The sequence below is a fragment of the Dicentrarchus labrax genome, unplaced genomic scaffold (genome assembly GCF_905237075.1).
Source record: "Dicentrarchus labrax unplaced genomic scaffold, dlabrax2021, whole genome shotgun sequence".
Taxonomy (NCBI): domain Eukaryota; kingdom Metazoa; phylum Chordata; class Actinopteri; family Moronidae; genus Dicentrarchus; species Dicentrarchus labrax.
The window spans coordinates 3,840,087-3,863,150 of record NW_026136704.1 but is presented as its reverse complement, the minus strand read 5'-3'; the positions used below and the strand labels follow the sequence as shown (position 1 = coordinate 3,863,150).

The 23,064-nt window shown below is 39.6% G+C and overlaps 1 protein-coding gene across 2 annotated transcripts in view; it reads right to left on the bottom strand.

The window, feature by feature from the left end:
• Positions 1-12,095, bottom strand: part of LOC127362329 (kinase suppressor of Ras 1) — a 55,013-nt gene extending 42,918 nt beyond the window's left edge. For both annotated transcript variants that reach the window (XM_051397923.1, XM_051397924.1), the window contains exons 1-2: positions 11,788-12,095; positions 1,572-1,712 (exon numbers count right to left, since the gene is read on the bottom strand). In XM_051397923.1, coding sequence (XP_051253883.1) covers positions 1,572-1,712; positions 11,788-11,967 — 321 coding nt within the window. In that variant the 5' untranslated portion in view covers positions 11,968-12,095. The remainder of the gene's footprint in view (positions 1-1,571; positions 1,713-11,787) is intronic.
• Between the last annotated feature and the right edge of the window lie 10,969 nt (positions 12,096-23,064).

The window sequence follows — 23,064 nt, the reverse complement described above, 5'->3', positions numbered from 1 at the left end:
TAAGTAGATGACCTGCTCTACCACTTGAGCCACAGCCGCCCTTGAGACCCCTTACTTTCTCTGTGATAAAGACCAGCAGGGTGGTTCTGACAACAATCCACCATGTCAACTTTAGTGGGTTTTTTTCTCCTTTTATTTGTCGATCTGTAGACAACAGAAACGCTGTCCGGTGAGGCATTCATTTCCCAGCCCTACGGTTAAACCAAACTACGACACCAAATGGCTGTGTTTCTTCATGTGGTGTATTTAATTACTAATTTATTTTCATGGTGCCAAGTATTCTGCCTTACAATTCCAGTTTCTTTCGTTTGCTATTTTTTAGCTTGACCATAAAGAAGACATAATAGCCTGATAATAAGAGTGAATTTTCATTTTGTTTCTCTTCATTCTTCAAAGCAACATGATAGTTCATCGCTAGAGACTGACATATCCTGTCCCTTCAACGTCCTTTTCAGTGGACACAAACACAGTAGCAGTTGTTGGGAGCAGTTGACATTTTTCACATTAAAGCTATGTAACATTTCCGCATTGAAATGTATATACACTGCTCAAAAAAATTAAGGGAACACTTAAATCACACATCGAAATCACATGAACAAAATATTCAAATTTAAAATCTTTACTGTACAACATTGTGTCATTTGTTTAGAGCAAAATGATGTACAACGGTCAATGTAAACAAAAATGACTAACCAATTGAGGGCTGGATTCAAAATTACACCTAAAATCAAGGTACTACTTTGGCGGCGTCGGATGCACCAATACACAACGTGCTCTTGAGACTGTGCTGGGAGACACAGCAAACCGTCTTGCGACGGCATGTATGGATGTGCCATCCTGGAGGAGCTGGGCTACCTGTGCAACCTGAACGGGCTGCAGGTACCGCCTCATGCTACCCGTAGTGACAGGGACAGGATAGGATAAGGAGAGAGCTATTGTCTGTGGCCAACACCTGCAAAACCATTCCCTTTTTGGGGGTTGTCTTGCTGTTGCCTCTCCAGTGAACCTGTTGTCACTTTCATTTGCACCAAAACAGTTTAAAGTGATTTACAATCGCTTATGCTTCCTAACTGGATAGATTGATAACTCTGAAGTTTAATTGACTTGGTTTTATACTGTGATGATTAAGAGTTCCCTAAATTTTTTTGAGTAGTGTATAAACAGCTACGCTGTGTTCGTAGTTGAGTTGTGTACTTACATTATCCCAAATGTTTCCAGCAATGTTCAAACTATCTTTCTATTTATCTGTCATTTTATTCAGATAAAGCTGCGTTTCACTGGCCGCTTGTCAGGATGAAGGATTTTAGTCATCGGCCGTCTGGATCTTAAGTTATCAGAGAAACAAGCTGAGCTAACGTTAGCAGCAGCTCGGCTCGCAGCCCCTCTGGGACGTCCTTTGTCTGTCCAACAGTCTGGTAGAAACAGTGATTTTTAAGGTGGAACTGCTTTATTCAGTGTTTTTAGTGGTTTTAATCAGCAGGTCTGTTTGTTTTGGAGAGGAGGAGACCTCTGTGGATAACTGGGCATCACCAGACCCAAAAATACAGACAGGCAAACGCACACACACATACCTGTATGAATTGGGGTGTGAGGTCAGCTGTTAGGAGCCAGTGATCCAGTCTTGGGTATCCAGCCATAGCTTCAGGTCTCTCTCTTTCTGGAATCCTCTGCTTCCACTGCAGCTGTGTCCACATGTACTTGGTGAGCTTCACCTGTAGGGGAAGCCAGCACAACACAGACTGCTTCACTCTGTCTTACTAAGCTGTACTGAAAAGCGTCATCAACCAGCAGAAACACAATATCTTCACAATTGGAAGTGCAGTTATTTGGCAGACATTAGATACAATTCATATATTTACATACTAACCTCTGTAATCTTTAGATTTTCATGTGAAGAAACGTATGAGGTACTAATTCAAAGGCAAGTTAACAATTAACCTTGACCTTCTTGATATATCAACCATAAATGTCATGTACTGTATGTATGTAAAGCGTTTGTGAGAAATGAGACTTTGTTCAGTTTGAGGAAATCCCCCTGGCTGGTGGTCCACAGCAGAAGTCTGCTGTTAAACCATCAAATAAACTGTTGAAAGTGTGAAGCTACTTCACCTGCTTATAAGAAGGCTGATGGACTCTATTCTTATGCTCCTAATGGTATTTGCAAGAATCCACCGGGCCTGAACGAAAACAACCAATCAGAGCTGAGAAAGATAGTTTACTGTTGTACTCATTCTCAGGTTATCGTGTAAAGATGCTGGGAATGAGACTGAACAATCAACCTTTCTTCAGCCACGAACCCAAAGCATCTTTCTATCTTTCTTGGCTCTGATTGGGCCAGTGGATTCTTAAAAGGGAGCACTAGGAGGAGCAAGAGGAACCAGTTTTTGTCACAGATCTGTGAAAAATCTGTCCATCTCATGTACTACTGCCAGGATATAGTGAAAGTTTCAGGAAAAAAAATAAATAAATAAAAAAATAAAATAATATATTATATATATATATATACATACACACACACACACCATTTTGCGATAGTAGATAACAGTAGAATTAGCTGATGGAGCTAATTCTTCAGCCAGGTGCCATTAAACCACCATAGAAGAAGAGAGCGCAACAAGATGACAGTTAAATGATGTCTCCTTATCATTTCACACAATCCAATGTTTTCCTCTGCAGCTATTCTTCATCACTTCAGTGGAGCGGAAATGCATTCAAAAATATGCGCTGTGTAGGGGCTGATGAGACAGGAATGCAAAGCAAGCGTTTCACTGGTGTTTACTCACAAACTACTGAAATTCAATTTCTGCCAATAGACTCCCCTTTAAAGTTACACATTTTAAATTGTAATATAAATACCTTAATGGACTCTGACTTGTACAAAAGTTTGTACTTTGGTTTTTAAACACATCTGGCACATTTGGAAGATGCTGGCGCACGGATTGTGAGAGGCTCACTGCAGAGGGCGAGGGTGTTCAGAGACGGTCAAAATCCTCTAGTTTTCCCCCGATAATGTTCTCTATGAAAGATATCCATTCTCATCTGAGGGAAAACAACAGCCAGATTCTAGGGCCAGAATGCATTTCTGTTCCCATTTAATAGTTATCAAGGTCAAAGACTCTTTTCAGGTCAGTTACGATTTCTACTGAGTGACTGAATCAAGCTTTATTCATACAGCACATTTCATGCAGGGCAACACAATGTGCTTTATAAGTGCAAGTGCAAAATATAAATATGCAGGTGAATACACCATAACTAGTCTAGTCTATTTGTTAGAAATGCATGGAGTGCTTCTGACAGAAAGACCTTTAGTTTTGGTAGAAGGCTGATCGTGTGAGATTATAGATAAGGCTCTTAAAATGTAGATCTGTGTCTACGATAACACCCAGAGCTCTGGCTCCACTTTTGCTGTCCAGAAAGACAGAACTGGGATATGCCAATAGTGAACAATAATTATTGCATCAAGTTTGCTCTTCTTTATGAGTGATTAAATGATAGCTGTAGTAAATATACCTGGATTGCTATATATACACACCTATCAGCAATAACATTCACAGTCCTGTAAGTTGTGAGGTGGGGCCTCCATGGATCAGAGTTGTTTGTCCAGCACATCCCACAGATGCTCGATTGGATTGAGATCAGGTGAATTTGGAGTCCGAGTCAACACCTTGAACTCGTTGTGTTTCTCAAACCATTCCTGAACCATTTTTGCTTTGTGGCACGGCGCATTATCCTGCTGAAAGAGGCCACTGCCATCAGGGAATACTGTTGTCATGAAAGAGTGTACATGGTCTGCAACAATGCTTAGGTAGGTGCTATGTGTCAAAGTAACATCCACATGAATGGCAGGACCCAAGGTTCCCCAGCAGAACGTCCCCCAGAGCATCACACTGCCTCCACTGGATGGCCTTCTTCCCATAGTGCATCCTGGTGCCATGTGTTCCCCAGCTAAGCGACACACACACACCTGGCCATCCACAAGATTTAAGATGTAAAAGAAAATGTGATTCATCAGACCAGGCCACCTTCTTCCATTGTTCTGTTCCAGTTCTGATGCTGACGTGCCCATTGTAGGCGCTTTCGGCAGTGGACAGGGGTCAGCATGAGCACCCTGACAGCTCTGCGGCTACGCAGCGCCATACACAACAAACTGTGATGCACTGTGTGTTCTGACACCTTTCTATCAGAACCAACATAACTAACTTTTTCAGCAATTTGAGCAACAGTAGCTCGTCTGTTGGATCGGACCACACAGGCCAGCCTTCGCTCCCCACGTGCATCAATGAGCCTTGGCCACCCATGGACCTGTCTCCGGTTCACCTCTTTTCCATAAGACTGGTGGCACTCTTTGTTTATGATTTGTCCTTGCTTGGGTCGCCCAGATAGCTCACCTGGTAGAACTGGTGCCCCATGTGCCAAGGCTGAGTCCTTGCTGCAGTGGCCCAGGCTTTGAATCCGACCTGTCATCCCCTCTCTCTACCCCTTTCCTGTCACTATCCATTAAAGGCAATAAAAGCCCAAAAGAAAAAATATATAAAAATAATTTGTTAATTTTAAAAAGGTACCTGTACTTCCCTTGTGTACTTCCATTTATTCAACTTTATACTTTCACTCTACTACATTTTAGAGGCAAATGTTGTTATATTTAATTTTATTTTGACAGTTTTAGTGAGTGAACTACCCAGCCATTAAAATTAGCCACACTTTCACCAACTGATACATTTCAGTGACACACATAAAAGCATCAATACTTATAATCATTCTTAAATGGTTCATTCTGTGTCATCAGTACTTCTACTATATATATTTTGATGCTTATAAGGTAGTTTCAAGTAAAAATTGGAATGCATGACATGACTATTACGTCACTATAGCACTTTGGTTCTGCTTATGTACAAGTCCACCATACTCCTTCCACCACTGAAGAGTTCTGCTCCAGATGCATTCTAAAGAACTCTTTCGGCAGCCTCCATTTTAAAAGGTGTAGGGCGCCTACAGTGTGTGTATTAAAACTGCAAAAGCATCATTTGTGTTGAAAACTGTGATAAGAGGAAGACTGCGAGTCTACAGTGTAATCAGCATTGCATTTCTAAGGTCAGGTCTTCTTTTTACCCAGAGACACTATGATTAGGTAGGTATGGGGACCTATTATGCTTTTTCTTAGTTTCTGATATATATATATATATATATAAATAATGTTACAGATGTCAGATGTAATATTAAACTAGGATAAAGTGTCAAATAATTAGGTAAATGTATGTAAAAGTAATCTATGTGAGCTTTTTGACTCACTCTTTTTTGACTTTACGTGGCTTACTGACATTTCTTTAAATGGTTATCTGCTCCAGGGAGAGCACGACTGAGCACGCTCACAAAGTGCAGGGACTATCCCCACAAATGTTTGTATGTAGCACTTTTTCGGTTGTGGAGGGAAAGTTACATGTCTTCTGGTTTTCCCTCTGATGTCCTGCAGCTTCTCTGCCTGAACTCTCCGAGTTTCCTGACGGACATATTAGCCTTACTTGTTGCTTTTAGCAAAATTGCTATCTGTTAAACTGTTGCTAAATGACTGAGAGTTTGAGGCACCAGAGCTACTGGCGGTCCAAAGCTCCTGTACTAAACACCAACGTGTCCTCAGTGCTCTGAGCTCCCAGTCTGGGCACAGTCAACCAATAGGGTGGCTAGCTGCACTGTTAGCTAGCTAACAACAGCAGCTACTTAGCAGTTAAAGTAGATAACTGCTAACAACAAGTAGCTATGGTTATATTTCCATTAGGGCACTGTTCATTTAAATATGATCAAAATGGGCAAGTGCAATATGCAAGCTGCAGAAGCTATCATTTGTTTGATAAAGGTAAAATGTTACAAACAGCATTATAATGAAGTACTGTACTAACCCAACAAATTTCCCTACACAAAATATGATCCAGATTCACTGAAGTCATGCTTTTGTACAGTAATCAGTGAGGCCCGGTCCCCAGAAACACTCAGCAGGCTTCCACAAAGTTGGCTTTTAGGGAGAGGGGTGGCTGGCTTAGATAGTTAGCTTGTTTCAGAGAGAGGATGAACTAAGGGGCTGCATGAAGGGCCAGTATGAGATCAATAAAGATGTTTTTGTAAAGCTACCCCAGTGGCGCCTCAGACTAAGAATACAGAGCTGGAAATGAGCATAATAGGTTCCCACACAAACGCTGGGAAATGGTCAGTGATGCACCCATGAGAGTGGGCAATAACTGACGAGTTGATGCACTTAAATTCAATGCCCCATGTATGTAGGCATACATAGAAAACAATGGGTGTGAGCATTTTGTCTTGTGTTAGATGATGCAGTGAGTTTTGCCTTTAATGTTAATAAGCAGATGTTTAGCAAGTCAATTATCATCTTCACCGTCCAAATTATGCTAACATTTGCTAAATAGCACTAAACAGAAAGTACAGCTGAGGCTGATGGGAGTGTGATTATGTTTGCAGGTATTTGGTCATAAACATATAAAAGTATTGAACAAATCAAAAGTTTGACCCGATGTAAAGAACTTTTGTATCAAAAAAACCCTCAATCACCATCGCTTTACTAATGAGTTTCGTGATCCACTGACTTTTCATTCAGTCCCATCATCAGGTCCAATATATATGATAATAGCCTAATTCAGTAGGATTCATCCTTTAGGGGCCACAAATGTCTGTACATAATGTCATGGCAATCCAGCAGATAGCTGTTGAGATATTTTAGTCTGAACCAACATTGCCATCCCTACAAACTTCAACCATAGTGTGGCTCCAAAACACACAAGGTATTCAATTGAAAAAAGTTAAAAATGCAGAGAAGCAAGCACAATGTCATAAAGTAGTATCACACTTGATATAATAGATATAATGTAAAAATCTATTTAAGGATCAAATACAGTAGCAGCTGTCCAGGCTAATCATCTACATGGTTTTGAGTAGGCCTCTGTCCGTGCACTATGACAGTAAAAATATGGGGGCGTGCAAAATAATTTGTGCAGACGAGTAAAAACAAAAGCAACCACAAAAAAAGTTCAGAAAGGGTAGAACGAGAACAAGGAAAGAAAAATGACGAGAGAAAACGAGTAGACAGTTGGGGAACCACAGGGGGTTTTCCTGATCAGCACCAACACTTTGCATAGACTGCCTTCATATCATCAGCCTCACATGCTGACTGAAATCTTCCAACTCACACATATTTGCATCATTTGGAACTTTAATCTGACAATTCCTCCACATCGTCCCTACACTGACACAGTATCACCAAAAGTGATGGTTCTGGATTCATTTAGGCATAGAAACAAACTCTTACAGTGAATGCACAGAGCGGTTCCAGCACACAGCTGTGAAGCCAGCAGGCAGAGAAACAATCTAATATATTCACTTAGATCACTTTAAACATTCTGTCGATGGTACGCTATAGAACACTATTTATCATCTGTTGTCTTATATTTATATTATTTGGATATTGGATATGCTTCAATGAACACAGCAATGGCAGTAAATATTATTTCTTTACAAGGACCAGTGTAGTGTAGGATTAAGTGTCGGTGTAGTTGCAGATTGCAATGCCCTCACTTCACCCTCCCCTTCCAAGCAAGAAAGAGAAACTAAAGTGGCTGTGAAACATGCAAAAAATGCTAAGACTCCTATCTAGAGCCAGTGTTTGGTTTGTCCGCTCTGGGCTGCTGTAGAAACATGGCGGTTCAACATAAAACACAGCAATTCCTATATTGAGGTGATTATACACTAATGAATAAATCCTCCTAGATGTTACAAGTTGGACCTTTGAGCTGCAAAGTTAAAAATTTGAATTGGAATTTATTATGACATTTTTACTCTCTCTACTACCAGATATTGCAAGCAGATACTCTGTTCAAAGGGAAAGCGATTGAGTGTAGTTGGCTAATAAAACATATCAAATATATTTTCATACCACAACCCACATTTAGTGACCCTTGTTTTGTACCAATACTACTAATATCTATTTTGGTCATATGACACAAAGCTGCTACAACACTGTTTAGTTAGGTTTGAGCTTAGTTTCGGGTAAGGCTGTCAAAGCTATCAAAACCTCATTACAGAGCTGTGCACACTAGGGTCTGTCTCACTGACAGTTGGCAGTGCAACTCTTGGTCTGTCTGTGTCTTCCAGAGCTGTTCTGTGACTTAGTGTCTGACAAAAGTGTGATGCAATACAACTATTTATTAAATAAAACACCAACGGGCAAAAACACATAACATAAATTTGCATGTGCATATTTCACGTCTTGGGCCTTTGTTGTGTTTTTGTGCATATATTTTCTGTTGGCGTTTAATTGATCTGCTCCATTTTAATGCAGCGTGTGCAGAGACACTGTGAGAAACACTGACATGAATTTGTGAAACTGTGGTCATGCAGGAACCTCTTTTGTTATCAGCGGTGACTGACATGGCTTCTCTTTGACATCTTAAACTTTTGACCCTTCTCTCCTTTAAAAAAAAGAAAATCCTATCTGCACAGTGTCAGATAGATCAATAGATGTCTTATTATGCCTGCATCCAGGCATTAAGTGGAACTATTCTAATGTCTTTTAATTTTGTCAAAATCCAGTCTACAACATTTCACATTAACATGGTTTATGGGTTTCAATTAGGTCTGGGCATTACAACAACAGCAGTATGTATTGGCAAAAGACACTTCATCAATTGCAACAAGAATATTGTTCAATAGAAAATCAATAGTTAGGCCTTCAATAATTATATTTGATTATTTACTTATCATACAATACATAGAATATGTAATCGTCTCCTGTCATGATATCAACTTATCATTTAATCGTTTAATTCAACAAAGTCATTCAATTCATTCTTTTAATTTTTTCCACCTGGTCTTTACTAAAAGCTAGGTAAGCTAGGTAATAAAAATGATCAATCATTTTCAATATGTATTTTTCAGCTGTAGCACCCAGCTCTAGTTTCAGTAATAATATGAACTGATAAAGGTGGACAGGTGAAAAGGGGTCAATAAAGGGACAGGAAAAGGAAAAGGAGAACTGTCAAAATCTACAAACCACAGTCAGTTCATCCTGGATTGTACACACACTCTCCTCTCTGTCTGTAACATGAGCCCCAGCACAGCCACATACTCGTCTCCTCCTCCCACTGTCTTTTTTTCACGTCATCTGATTTTCTTGCCAAACCGGACATGCTCAGAATGCGTGGGAGGGAACCACAGCTAAATTTAGCCTCTTGCCACACACATGTACACAACAAGGCCTCTGTGCTCCTCCCAGCCCCCAGAGAGAGCAGCGGCCACTCCTCAGCTGCACCACTCGTCAGGCCCACAGTGTGATATCAGTGACAGCACTGACACTGACTGTGGGAAGTCAACCAACCAGAGCAGACCGTGTGCTGTGAGGGGGTTGAGCAATGTGGGGACTTTTGGCAAGATCACCGTGATTCACCTTACTGCCTAGCAACTTACCAATGACATCATGAGATAACAGAGGAATAAGTGTATCTGCTCATTGTTTTTAAATAGTCACATTCACAGGTTGTTATTATCAAGGTGGACCTTAAATAATAGAAGTCTGTCCAACTCTGTCTCCTGTGATGTTTACGGTATACTCAATTGTTTTTCCAGTTGACTCCTCCTATGTCATGCCCCTTTTTGAGAGACAGACAGACAGACAGACAGACAGTTGCACAGCTATCTAATCCACATCAATCGTTAATTGACTAGTTAGCATTAGCTGACTAGCTGAATAGATATCTTGATGTAGATAAGCTAGCTAGTTCGCTAGCATTTTGCTTACATTAATGTTAGCTTACTTAAAATTGGGCTATATGCTGCAGACGTTGCTTTTCTGAGAAGACAAAAGTAACATGTATGTAGTTATATCTTAAGTTAGCAAGCTAGCTATTCTACATCAATCATTAGCTGGCTAATAACTGGTTAGCTAGCTCGATGTAGATTAGCTAGCTTAAAATATAACTGTGTATGTTGCTTTTACCTTGTGTTTCCAACCTAGCCTAGCACATAGCATATGTAAGTACAGGAAGGAGGAAGTTGCGAAATGATTTAGGATTTGTGGGTATGCTACATTTTGCGTCACAATTTTCATTTTCACTTAAAAAACGATTAAAATCCTTCTGATGTGACATCTGTTGTGGTCTGTAATAAATTACAGCTACGTAATATTTCAATGAATCATGCAGGTACTGAACCACAGACAGACGTCAACATGAGACACACAGACAGAGTACCAGCACACAAGCAGAGCAATGCACTGCCACAGTGACACAGGCACAAGAAATTATTATTGGCCACCCAAAAAAATCAATATCAGTTGAAGTGTACACTATATGTAGAATATTTTCAACACTTGAAACTGAATATTATGTCTGGTCTAGTCTGGTGGCTTTGGAGACAGCACAGATAGATATCATGGCCTCACTTTCTTGTCAGTAAGGGCTGTGTGATGGCCAGGTAAAGTGGAAAACTATTCTAAATGTAGCATTCACTAAAACTGACATTGATTTTTTTTAAGCGGGTATTTGTCATGTGGCTCAAAGGTTCGTTGCTACCCCCCTCCCCAGCAGTACATTGCTTACTTTCTGTGCTGGTACTCCAGTCTGCTGACCACTGTCTACTGTAGGTAACACACTGACTGAGGATAGAAATACCCAACCCACTTCAATATTCAGATGTCTTCATGCACTTTAAAATCACTCCTCTAGGAGGTTTAACTAACTAACACCTTCACAGATTAAAACCTCATAATACAAAGAGTAAGTATCGCCCTTATTGGCAGCCTGTTAGTGTCTGTTTTCTAATGATGGTCTATGAGGAAAGTGCTTTTCTGACCTGAATGGAACTGAACCTTAATCTGTATCACTGTACACACCTGTGTTTACCTTATTATGTGATGTCAAGTAAGTTAGTTAAGTAAAAGAAGTACTTTTAGCTTATGTTTAATTCAATTCTGCAACCAAGTAGTGCATTTTAAAATGTATTTATTTTATCAGCAATTAGATAACAGTAGTACAATACTGATAATCGGACAAATGCTGAATATCGGATACGATAATCGGGCCTTACCTAGTTCCACTGGGTGCAGTCTGACATATTCTAGGTCCAACAGAGTCAATGTGCTGCCTTCCACTGAAAAGGCTCTGCTACACTAAATGAAACTGAAACTTAATTAGTATCATTGATAAACCTAAGTTTACCCTACTAGTTCATGTCAAGTAAGTAAGGTTAAGTTAAATAAGTACTTTAAGCATATGTTTAAGTAAATGCTGCAGCCAAAGTAGTGCAATTTTAAATTCATTTATTTTATTGCCAATCGGATAAAAAGAGTAAAAACACAGATAATCAGAAGAATGCTAAATATTGGATCCAATAATCAGTCAGGCTGATAATCGGTCTATCTCTAGTTCCAGTATCAGTGACATCACCTGTGTTTACCTTACTACTTCATGTCAAAGTGACTGCTGTGAAGAAGTTCTACTGCAGCCCCCTGACTCTGTCTGACCTGAACAGAACAGAGCCTTAATAAGTGTCACTGGTACCACCTGTGTTTAACCTACTACCTGCTGTCAAAATGGCTGCTGTGAAAAAGTCAATGTAGTAAACACTCCCCACAGGTCAGAGAATGTGATGGGTGACACCTGTTTCAGTTTGTACAGGGTTCCACTAACAAGCAAGAAGCTGGCAGATGTCGTCACACTGCACTGACTGTACAGAAAGTTTCGGAGGCCCGAGCCCCAGAGCAGGAGCACGAGCGTGCCTCCTCAACCGTACCTCTAAATTGCGGATCTCCCGCCGGGTGAGGTCGTTGGATGCGGCGCATGTGGTCCTGAGCGCCTGCAGGCTGGAGATGGAGATGTCCACCAGGTTCTGGATGAGCTGGCACTGATGCAGAGCCTCTTCAGCCCGTCCCGGCTCCGTTCCGCCGTGGACCATTCTGTCTCCTCTGTCCATTCCTCCGCATCGGCGCGGCCCGTCACAAAGCGCGACCTGAAGAAGCGTCGCGCACTGGCGCTTCCTCTAAACAATACATCGTTCACACAAGTTTCCGTGTTTGTACTTCCATGAAGCTGTAACAAGTCTCCTTCTTCAAGCTAACCGAAATGACAACCAGGGGCACAAGTTTACATCCACTTCCTTCAAGTGTAACCTTCAAAATAAAGGCGTCAACATTTCTGTATTATCATTGAGTGTGTCCAGAAGATGTATGGAAGCCCATTTCCATGTGATGGGAAAAAAAAGATTCAGTATATTATAATGAGAAACTTTCTCAAAATATAGACTTGAAATATGAAAATAGAATCACTAAGTCATTATTTTGTGAAAGCTTCTCATAATAGTGACAAACAGAATCATTTCCCCCGTCACATTGGTAGAATAGGGCTTCCATGGAAAAGGACTCAAACCTCAAATACATTTTTTAAGTAAATGTTAAAAGAAAGTCATAATTCTGAACTTTTTTGTTTTTACTTAGAACTCAAATTTTTCACTTGGCCCTAATCCTCTTAATAGTCAATTAGTTTAAAGAGATACATTTAAAAAGAAAACAACACACTGACCAATGTGCTTTACAGGGAGATAAAAACTACAAATATAAAAAGAAATCAATGAATAAGAAATATAAATACAGAATAAAAAACAGTCACTGCACAGATAGGCTAATGAAGGTGATATGAGAATAACATCTTTTAATGACCAATATAATAACCAATATAATCAATGCTGAAAATGAAAAACATGGATTAAAGCACATTGAACATTTAATTTAACCTATCTATCTGTCCCACTTACCTCCTTTCATCTTCAGGACTACTTTTTGTCATCAAACAGGCCACCCTAAATAACTGTTACATGGTACAAGAACTTCAAAACATAGCTACACATTTTAATTTACCATTCAGTAAAAGGCTGTTGTATGCTTTTATTTTGAAGACGGTATATTTTTATTTCCTTTTTCTTTGTACCTAACATAAGTAACTTGACAGCTCTTGACAGGACCCCTGCTGCACTTGTCCCCTGAGAGCTCTGCACACACTCCCCTGGTTAATGATGGTAATGTGAATGTTAGAAACCTTACAGAAACAGTCAGTGTAACAGTGACCACACACACCTTTACTTACTGACTTACTTTTAGTCATTTTCAGATGTGATGAATTTATATTGCAGGCTTATGTATGTTCAGGATATGAGTTGGTACCGTCTGCAAAAGAAGCTTTTGTAAATATAAACCTTTAAAAGAAAAGGATGTATTGTCTTGTGATGGCACAGTCTTTGGGATATATTAGAATATACTGCCATCTGCTGCCACAGCTGTGTCAATGCAGACTCAGAAAATGAGGTGAAATAGCACATAAGGACACAGACTGTCATTGTACCTGTGTGTATAACACCTGAACACCAGCTGTTCCAGGTGAGCCTTGGTAAGCCTCGCCCATCTTCCTCCTTTCCTGTACTTAGATATGCTATGTGCTAAGCTAATCTATGTTGAAAAGACCACATGTTGAAGATAGTTATTTGATAAAATAAATACATATATAGTTTCATCTTAAGTTTGCTGATGTTGGCTAGCAAATAATTAGCCAGATAAGTGGCTAGCTAATAATAATAATAATAATAATTAGCTAACTCATTAGCCAGCGTATTGCTAACGTTAGCTAGTTAACTTACGCTGTGATTATATGTCACATAGCAGCCGGGTACATAGGATGTGTGTTTTGTCTTTCACATTAAATAAAATGTATCATATTTAACATGATAATGATTTACATCCATTGAATATATCAAGAGTTAAGATTTAAAGGTTTGCATCATTACTTGTTTGTATCCGTGTTTCAAATATATTCACTGTTATAGCAAATATATGGTTGAACAAATGAACAAATACCATTCAGCCACACTTTTAACAAACCTGATTAAAATAAGTAAAAGATAATCTCCTGGTTTATTGCATTCATATAATTCTTGTGTTACACTGTCTACATGTACTGAAGAGACTGAGAAATAATATTTCATAAAATCCTTTAATATTGCCAAAACAGTAAGGTTATACCAAAGACAAAAAGACAGTCTATGTTGTCCATAAATGAATACACAAAAAAGATTTTCAGAAATCATTAAGTTGTGATTTATGTGTATTCATAAACTCAATGAGTTCTGGTTTAAATGTTAGAAAAAGAAATGCATTTTAAGTCATCCAGTCATTCCAAAAGTGGACATTTCTGTAGAATGAGCAATATCTAAGTACAGGAAAGGAGAAAGTTGACCATGGCTCTGACCGAGGTTCACGCAGATCTTGCTCAACTCTTATTGGAGCACAGAGCAAAAGGGGGTGGGACTTAAGGAAGGGTCAATTGAGAGCCCATGAAAACTTGTTGGTAAGCGAGAAATAACAGAGAAATGGTTGAAATAGCCAAGAGTATAGATGAAAAGGTTAGCTGAAAATAGACGAATGGTTGAAACATCCAGCTAGAGCCACAAGTAGTGTGAATGCAAAGTTAAACAACTCAAACAGACAGTTCAACTACAAGAAATAATAATATTATCCATTAACATAGAGTGAATAATGTTAAATAACATCCAGTTTAAAATTACTCAACGCATTCGGAACATTTGGACTAGTGGTGTTAAGAAAGGGGTACTTGAGGTCATCTGACTGGTGTGTGGGGTCCGTCTGAGGCAAAGTTTGGGAACCAGTGGGTCAAAGGAGTCAAAGCCACACACTGCCCACGTGTCCATGAGCTACAGTACCATGAATCTCAACCCTCGGCTGTTCTGTGGCTGAGCCTGGCAGAAGAACACATTTCCCAGCAGTGGTTCAGTGAAGTATCACATTGCTGTTATATGAGTCTGAGACATGAGGTCAGAATAATCACTGCTGAGTGGATGAAGGTATATATATATATATATAGATATATTACTGTATCTCCTAATTCTAAAACCATGTTGTTCTGATTTCTATTAATGAGTCCAACTTCATGACACATTACAAAACAAGAGCTTGTATCACAGTCTCCTGTCCAGGAAACTGAGATAGCTGCTGTGATTGAATCATTGATGGACCATTGTTACGGAAGCGTATTGCATTCACTTGAAATAATAATTTTTGAATAATCTTTTTTGCTTTTCTGACACATTTTTTTCCCCTGTTTTTCAGACAAATTTTTCTGAATTATCGAGATATTTCGAACTCCTGCAAGAACCCCCAACCTGCAAGTGACTCCCATGGATCTATGGTGACTCCTGCCCGCACATACATGCCCCATCTTCAACTATCTACCGTACCGGGTCAATTTTGCTATGTATATATTTCTATGTCTAGCAGATCTGAATGGGCTTTCCTTCTGAACAACTGCAAAGTCCTCAGGTTCCTGCGTAGAGTCGACAAACTAATGATAATACCATCTATATGACTTAAAGACAGGACTATCTCCCAGTGTCTGAAACCCAGATCAAAGTAAAATTATGAACTTTAGGTAAAATTGAACTAAACAAGCCGGTTATGTTTGTTTCCGTTAAATCGAGCTCTCAATAAAGGAATGAATGCGTCTATTGTTTCAAATGCTCTCTAAACTCAGAAAAAAAAAAAATTGTCCGAAAAACAGAAAAAAATAATTATTCAGAAAATCTGAAAAAAATGACTCTGAAAAACCAACCATAATAATAAATTACTCTGAAAAACAGGGGGAAACTTACTCAGAAAAACAAAACTTAAAAAATTACTTAGAAAAACACAAATAATTACTAATAAAATTTCAAGTGAATGCAATACGCTTCCATACATTGTGACTTGAAACCTCTGTTTTATCTTATCTGCAATGATCTAAATCTGTAGTGTCATTTACATTGACAGTTTGATAAAGCAGAGAAAGACTATTATGTATTAGATCATCAATGCAAGATCAATATTCAGATACAGTCAAGGCTAGTACTTCAAGTTCTGATAATATAGAGTGCATGCATAATACTATACATGGCAGCTTCATTTCTTGCCCAGAGACCCAGATTCTCTATGTGCAGGGCCGTAGCTACCACTACAGACACAGAGGGCTTGTCCTCAGTAATAACTCTGGGACTGGGATTCTGGGTTATTTAATGACATGGACATGGTGGACTCAGTGGAGATTAAGATTAAACAGGGTTTGGAACTATTTCACCAAAAATACATCACAACTTTCATCTCAAGTAGCGGGTGTCCCTATTCTTTTTGTATGTCCGCCACTGGACATGGATTTTTCTGGTATGTTTTAGACTCAATATCTAAGAAGCCAACAAACTATAAATAAAAATGATTCCATGCCTTCCACAATAAATACTGTACCGTGCCTGAGTCCCACTAGGGGTCGCCAAATATTTGTGGGTGGTCACGAGATCTTTGTGAAGGCATGGTAGAGACCTGAACACAAGTTATTATATTCACAGAGCCTTCACTCTCTGATAAACAGCCTCATCCTGCATTAGAAAAGTTAAAAGAGCTGAGCTGATACAACAATGAGAAGAAAACACTGAATTTGTTTTAAAAAAAAGAACCCTATTCAGCATGTATAATTATTAAAAATAATCTGAAACAATACATAACAGATAGAGAATTTTATAAAAAGTGCTTAAAATATGACGACAACTCATCTCTTTCAACAATCTGCTCAAAATGATTCCAGATCTCTTCCTGCAGTTATTGTGTTCACTCTCACTCTCTTCATTGTACCACTGAATCCATTGAATATAATATGAAATATCCATAAAATATGTCACTTAGTCAGGAGTCACTGCAGGAACAAGAAACTGGTTTCTGACTGGAGGGGGATTTCAGTTTCAGTCCCAAGCCCCTCTCTTATTTAGGGTTACCCTCAGGACATGCTGGTAGGGCTGTAAAGTAAAACCATCCGCATGCTGTTTGTTGATGAACACTGCAGCCTCCTGGGGGCAGTCGATTGAAGGTGGCTCAAACTAAACAGGCCTGTTGCTGCATTGGTTGCAATTGTTGGCCTGATTTGGAGGTCACTGAGCCCTGTGGAGAGGTAAAGGCCAATACAAACACATTCTGCAGCATGATGGTTAATCATTGCTCGGCCAACTGGGAGAAGAATCACCCCAAAGCTGAGCTTACCTCTGCATAGCTTTCTTATGGGCAACCTGGAAGGAAACCTGCTTCAACTCTAGAATCATTATGGAGGAATCTTGTTGGCACAATCTTCTATAAGTATCAGTAGGTATGCACTGACTGGATTACTGCAGCTTCTATTGGGCCAACACCCTCTTTCTCTGAACCTGCCTGTGTGTACATGCCTTGTTTTGGCCTTTCAGTCACAGGCTGTCAAGATGATGGAGTGCATCTGCACACGGCCCAACTCTCTCATCCGTGACTTTCTTTGACTGGTGCAGTTAATAAACTTGCCGGCCTACTCAAACCAAAAAGATCTGCTTAAATCCACACTACTGGATCTTATTTTAACAAACACACCTCACAGATTCTCTGATGTTGTGTCAGTGATCAGTAAGCAGAAACTGAGTGAGAGTGAACCCCATTTTATGTATAAATTAACAGTTTGAAGTTCCCCTTCAGTCAGAAATCAGTGTTTCTTCTTGTTCCTACAGTGTGCTGTTTGAAGGATGTCTGCAGAGTTTGACTCTAGAAGGATGTTTTCACATTCATCTGCTGAAAGTGGAAAGTTTCTCTGTGCTCATTAAAAATCAGATTTTAAGGGGCGGAGCCTACCTGCATGATTTGGGACATCACACACTTTGGCAGTCAATCCTGCTCCAGTATGCAATCCTGTTTTTATAAATTTCAGTCACTGTAGAATCGTGTGCATGGGCATAAGCTTCCACTCGTCATCCATTCATTTATATAGATACTTACCCGCTCCACTACTCATTAGACCTGTCAATGAAAGCACAACGGCAAAGAGGAAAAAATTGATTGTGTCGCATCAGAGAGGTTCTCACCAGTATCAGAACAGCTGTCATTACAGACGACTGTGGCTATTTATAGTGCCTGTATCACATGTACCTGTACACCATTATCACAGTAATACTTCAGTCATTATTATTTAACGTCAGAGAAATTATCAATGATGAGGAGGTGGCAAAAGTACACTCAAGTAGAAGTACAGACAGTAAAAGTAGAAATACTGATTCTTTACTCAAGTAAAAGTGAACAAGTACAGGTTTTGAAATGTACTTAAAGTATAAAAGTAAAAACGTACTCTCTTGGTTTCTCTGAAGGACATTTCTACCGACTGTTTCTGGGCAAAGCTAACTGACACTTCAGATAGGGTCGAGTCTCCTTCTCGAATTTTTGACTTGTTACATGCATAATATACAACAGAAAAATGGAAAATGTAAGCAGTAAAATATATAAAGTAAAAGAAAGAAACTCAAATAAAGCACAGATACCTGCACTGCACTGTGTTACTTCCCACCTCTTATGATTTCATGTCCACCTCATTATTTCACTTGCAGTTATCTTTTGGTGTGTACTCCCAGTCAGAAGTATGCAGGATGAATGCACATTCTCACCACACATTCTTCTTAAATAATAAATAATATATAATAAATACCTGTTTATGTGTGGGAAAAGGCGTACGCACGTTTTTTGTGTACACATCACTTACACATCTGGCACCCTGTGTCCAGCAGGAGAACTTCATAAATGAACAAAATTAGCATACTCATAGATTCTGGTATTTTTAATGAGATAGAAGGAGGAGATGATTCTGTTGAAAAAATAGACTGTTTCTATATATGTCCTATTACATGTCTGTAGGGGATCGTAGAAACTGGCTGATGTTGATCTGGTTTGGCATTATTTTAAATTCACTTTCTTTGCTAAATGTGATAAACAGGCCCTTTTAGAAGATGTAAGTAAGTGGTACAGAGTGTTTGAACCTTGGTTTAATGAATGAAGAAAATAATGGCCCTTTGGATTGAACTCTATACAGAACATTAATAAATAAATGTACATACACAATTCAAAATGTGAATGAGTTAGTCAAATCTTCAACAGGGTTTATAAGGCCATAAAAGTGCACCTTCAACAGTCATTTTATTTCTGCTGGTTCAGTCTGTGATTCCAGTAATACAGTGGTACATGTTGCCAAAAGAAACTCTGAGCCTCTCCCATGATCACTTTTACTATCTCAACCTCACAAGTTGACACAGCTCTACTGAACCCAGGTTGTAAAAAAGCTTCTGGTCCAGATAGAGCCTTACTTTCTGAAAACTGCTGCAGATATATCCGCAGAGTCTGTTGCTTCTTCATACATGCCGTCGCAAGACAGTTTGCTGTGTCTCCCAGCACAGTCTCAAGAGCATAGAGGAGATACCAGGAGACGAGTTGTACAGGGCCATAGAAGGGCATCAACCCAGCAGCAGGACCAGTATCTGCTCCTTTGTGCAAGGAGGAACAGGAGCAGCACTGCCAGAGCCCTACAAAATGACCTCCAGTGGCCTGCTGGTGTGCATGACCAAACTGTCAGAAACAGACTCCCTGAGGGGTGTATGAGGGCCCGACGTCCTCTAGTTGGACCTGTGCTCACAGCCCAGCACCGTACAGCTCGATTGGCATTTTGCCAGAGAACGCCAGAATTGGCAGGTCCACCATTGGCGCCCCGTTCTCTTCACAGATGAGAGCAGGTTCACACTTAGCAAATGTGACAGACGTGAAAGAGTCTGGAGACGCCGTGGTGATCGTTATGCTGCCTGCAACATTATTCAGCATGACCAGTTTGGCGGTGGGTCAGTGATGGTCTGAGGAGGCATATCCTTGGAGGCTTGCACAGACCTCCACGTGCTAGAGGAGAACCTCTGGGATGTTGTGTATTGGTGCATCCGGCGCCACCAAATAACGCCACAGACCGTCCAGGTGTGCACTAATGTCCTGATCCAGGTCTGGAAGGAGATCCCCCAGGACACCCTCCTCCGTCTCATCAGGAGAAGAAGTGAGTATACTCTCAATTTATGCCCCAAGTTCATTTTTAAAGTGGCCTGTCCAGCAACGGATAACCACCCTGTGTCATAAACAGTGACATGTAAGACTACTCCTGTATATTTAGCTCACTCAGAAGTAGGCCAGTAGTATTTGTACATTGTCACTTAACTTGTACTGCTTGGAATGGAGGTTGGACAATTATTAGGGTGCCCTTCCAGTGGACAAAACGTAATAAAGTGCCTGTGCTAATGCAGACAAATGCATAGACATGAATGTGTGTTAGCTGAATAGAAACAACCCACTTTATATATTTCTAGATGATAACAGTGTTTTCTCTTGTAAACGAATCCTATTTATATTAGTTATGGTTATCAGTTCATACCTGATAAACACCTACTGACATATTTGCTCTGCATTTGTTCTAGATAATTCTACCAGCAAATATTTGATAGTGCTGTGTGTGTGAGGAGAACTGCTCCCTGTGGCTCAGCCTGCTGTTCATGGCTCCACCCAGACACACACACACACACACTTACACAACGAGTTATTTCCTCTGTTTGCGCCAAGCTCAGAAGAGCAAAAAGTTAGACAGAAGTCCCTTTAAATGTTCTGTACTGTCACATGTTTAAACTCTCCAGATGTGTGCTGTCACATGCACAACCTTTGGTTTCCATGTTCCAGCAGGCAGTTATTACCTCATACCTGTGACTTTTGCTTATATGTGAGAAACTTGCTGTAGGTGCCAGGGAGGAACCAGAGCTTCTTGATTCTTCTCTGAGACTAAAAACGGTTGCTGTGTGCACCCTGACACGTAACACATTCCTCCACCACAGCAGCTCTCTTCACCTCCCTTACCTCAGCTCCTCCCGATCCCCGTGGGAATATTCAGTTCGTGTACATGGATACCTTCTTGTTCTGGGATTATAAAGTGTTATCAAAAAGGATTAAGGGGACAATGATGAACAAAAAAACTGGAATTAACAATAAATGAAGACTTGAAGGCTGCAGTTGTTTTTTTCCTGCTTCCTTACTGCTCCACCCTCATGTCCTTGAGAGCCCATAACACAGCGATGACTCACTTCCTCTGTTTGCTCTCCTTCACTGATTTTCAGATCCTCATGAAGCCACATGATGATGATACAGAGATCACAGACATATTACAACCCTAAGTGGAAAAACACTAAATGTCATGTGTTTTTTTTCTTACACTGGAGAAGAAGAGAAGCTGAAAGCAACCTGCCACAACAGATCCATACTGACCCCCACAGATATAAAAAAATATAAAGATAAATAATGACAAAAAACTTACTACTAATACTAAACTATATAACACACATACATAATATCTCATCAAATATCTAATGGCACAATCACTATTTCAAGTCTATGTCTACATAATCTGTATCTACAACTAGGAACAAGAAAGTGGATTTGCTGGTAATTGCACAGTAGCAAGAATTCAGTTGGTTGAATGTCCTTTCATTGTTGTGATTGCAACATTACAACTTCCTAGATCTAATGATTGAAGTACTTCTTCTACCTTTGGTCTCCATCAACACCATGATTTTAATCTGCATACTAGCATTTTCACGTATTCTTCATCAATTTTCCTGGGTACGTTTTAATACATTTGTTTTTACAACATATTATTATTTCTTATGGGGTTCCCCAAGGATTAATTGTAGGGTCACTACATTTTAATCTATACATGTTACATAGGTGCCATATGTGGCCGTGTCTCCTGATGACACAGGACCAATTCATGCCCTTTTATTAGCTCCTGGATGTCACAAAGCTTTTTACACATCAACCAGGATAAGTACTGACTGGGACCTTAAGGAGAAAACACAACACACTTATTTCAAAGTCTTTACATTGGTTGCCTTTCAGTGTTTTGATTTAACCTTCTTTTACTTGTCTTTATAAGCACTCCATGCCCCAGTTTATTGTCTGACATGCTTACAAGGTATGAACCAGAATGGTTTCACAGGTATTCTGGCACTCTTTCAGTTGTTCGAAAGCACAGGACAAAGTCTTTTGGCCTTTCTGCTCCAAGCCGTTGCCATAGTCAACCGAAAGTGTTGACATCTTTGAAACTTATCTAATTTATTTTCTATTAAACTATCTTGTTGGTTTTGTTATTATATTTTTATCATTTTTATTTCTTGTGTGCATTAGCCTACATTTGTTTTACTGTTAACATTTGTGTTATTATCAGCTTGTCAGTCCTTTGTAAAATGTTCTGCATTGCACTAGCTTGTGCAAAAGGTGCTCTATAAATAAAGTTGATTAATTAACTGAACTGTTCTGTTCTGCTATTGTGAGAAACATTATCATGCTTTCTGAAAACAGAAAAAAGGTTTAGGTTGCCTTGAAATTATTTTCCCATATTATTTGAGTTTCCTCAACGGTTTTGTTTTTACAGTGCAGGTATTAACAGTCTGGGTCAATAATAAACCCGATCACCGTTCATGTGCACATTGGACACAGCTGTGGGTGTGTGTGTTTCAGCTGCTGGTAGATTTCCATTCAGCTGATAGGAGGATCACTGAAGGCTATAAGGTACTTTTTCCTCCGACAACTGCCACAGATAGTCTGAGTTTTACAATGTTTGTCTACTTAAAACCTGTTTCTTCACCAGTCATTGTCACATTGTGCATCCTTGTGGCATTTCAATTAACAAAACAGTGGGTTTTTTAATATTTAAAAAAAAAAAATTTCAAATTGAAAGGTATGTTTCCTATTTGTTCTTTAACATGAATTTCATTTATTATTGCAATTTATTGCAAAATGAAACTTATTGCAATAATAGAGAGAGATTTGTAGGAAAGGTAGATATTTTGTATTTGGAAGTTTTCTATTATTTTGCTGTTAGCAGCAGCACCTGTTACTGCAAGACAAATCTCTCCCTTTATCTGGAGAGACTCTGGACCGGACACACTCACAGTCACAGTCGCAGATAAAGCTGTGATCTCAAGATAACTGGCCTAAGACACTTCCAGCTAATCAGTAATCAGCTCTTGGTCTCTATATTACGGAAGGGTGCGGGTCAAGCCCATCTCCTCTCAATCAGTTTTGGAGAGTTGTGTGCACAGGCCTCTTTCCACACAGGCACTGGTGTACAC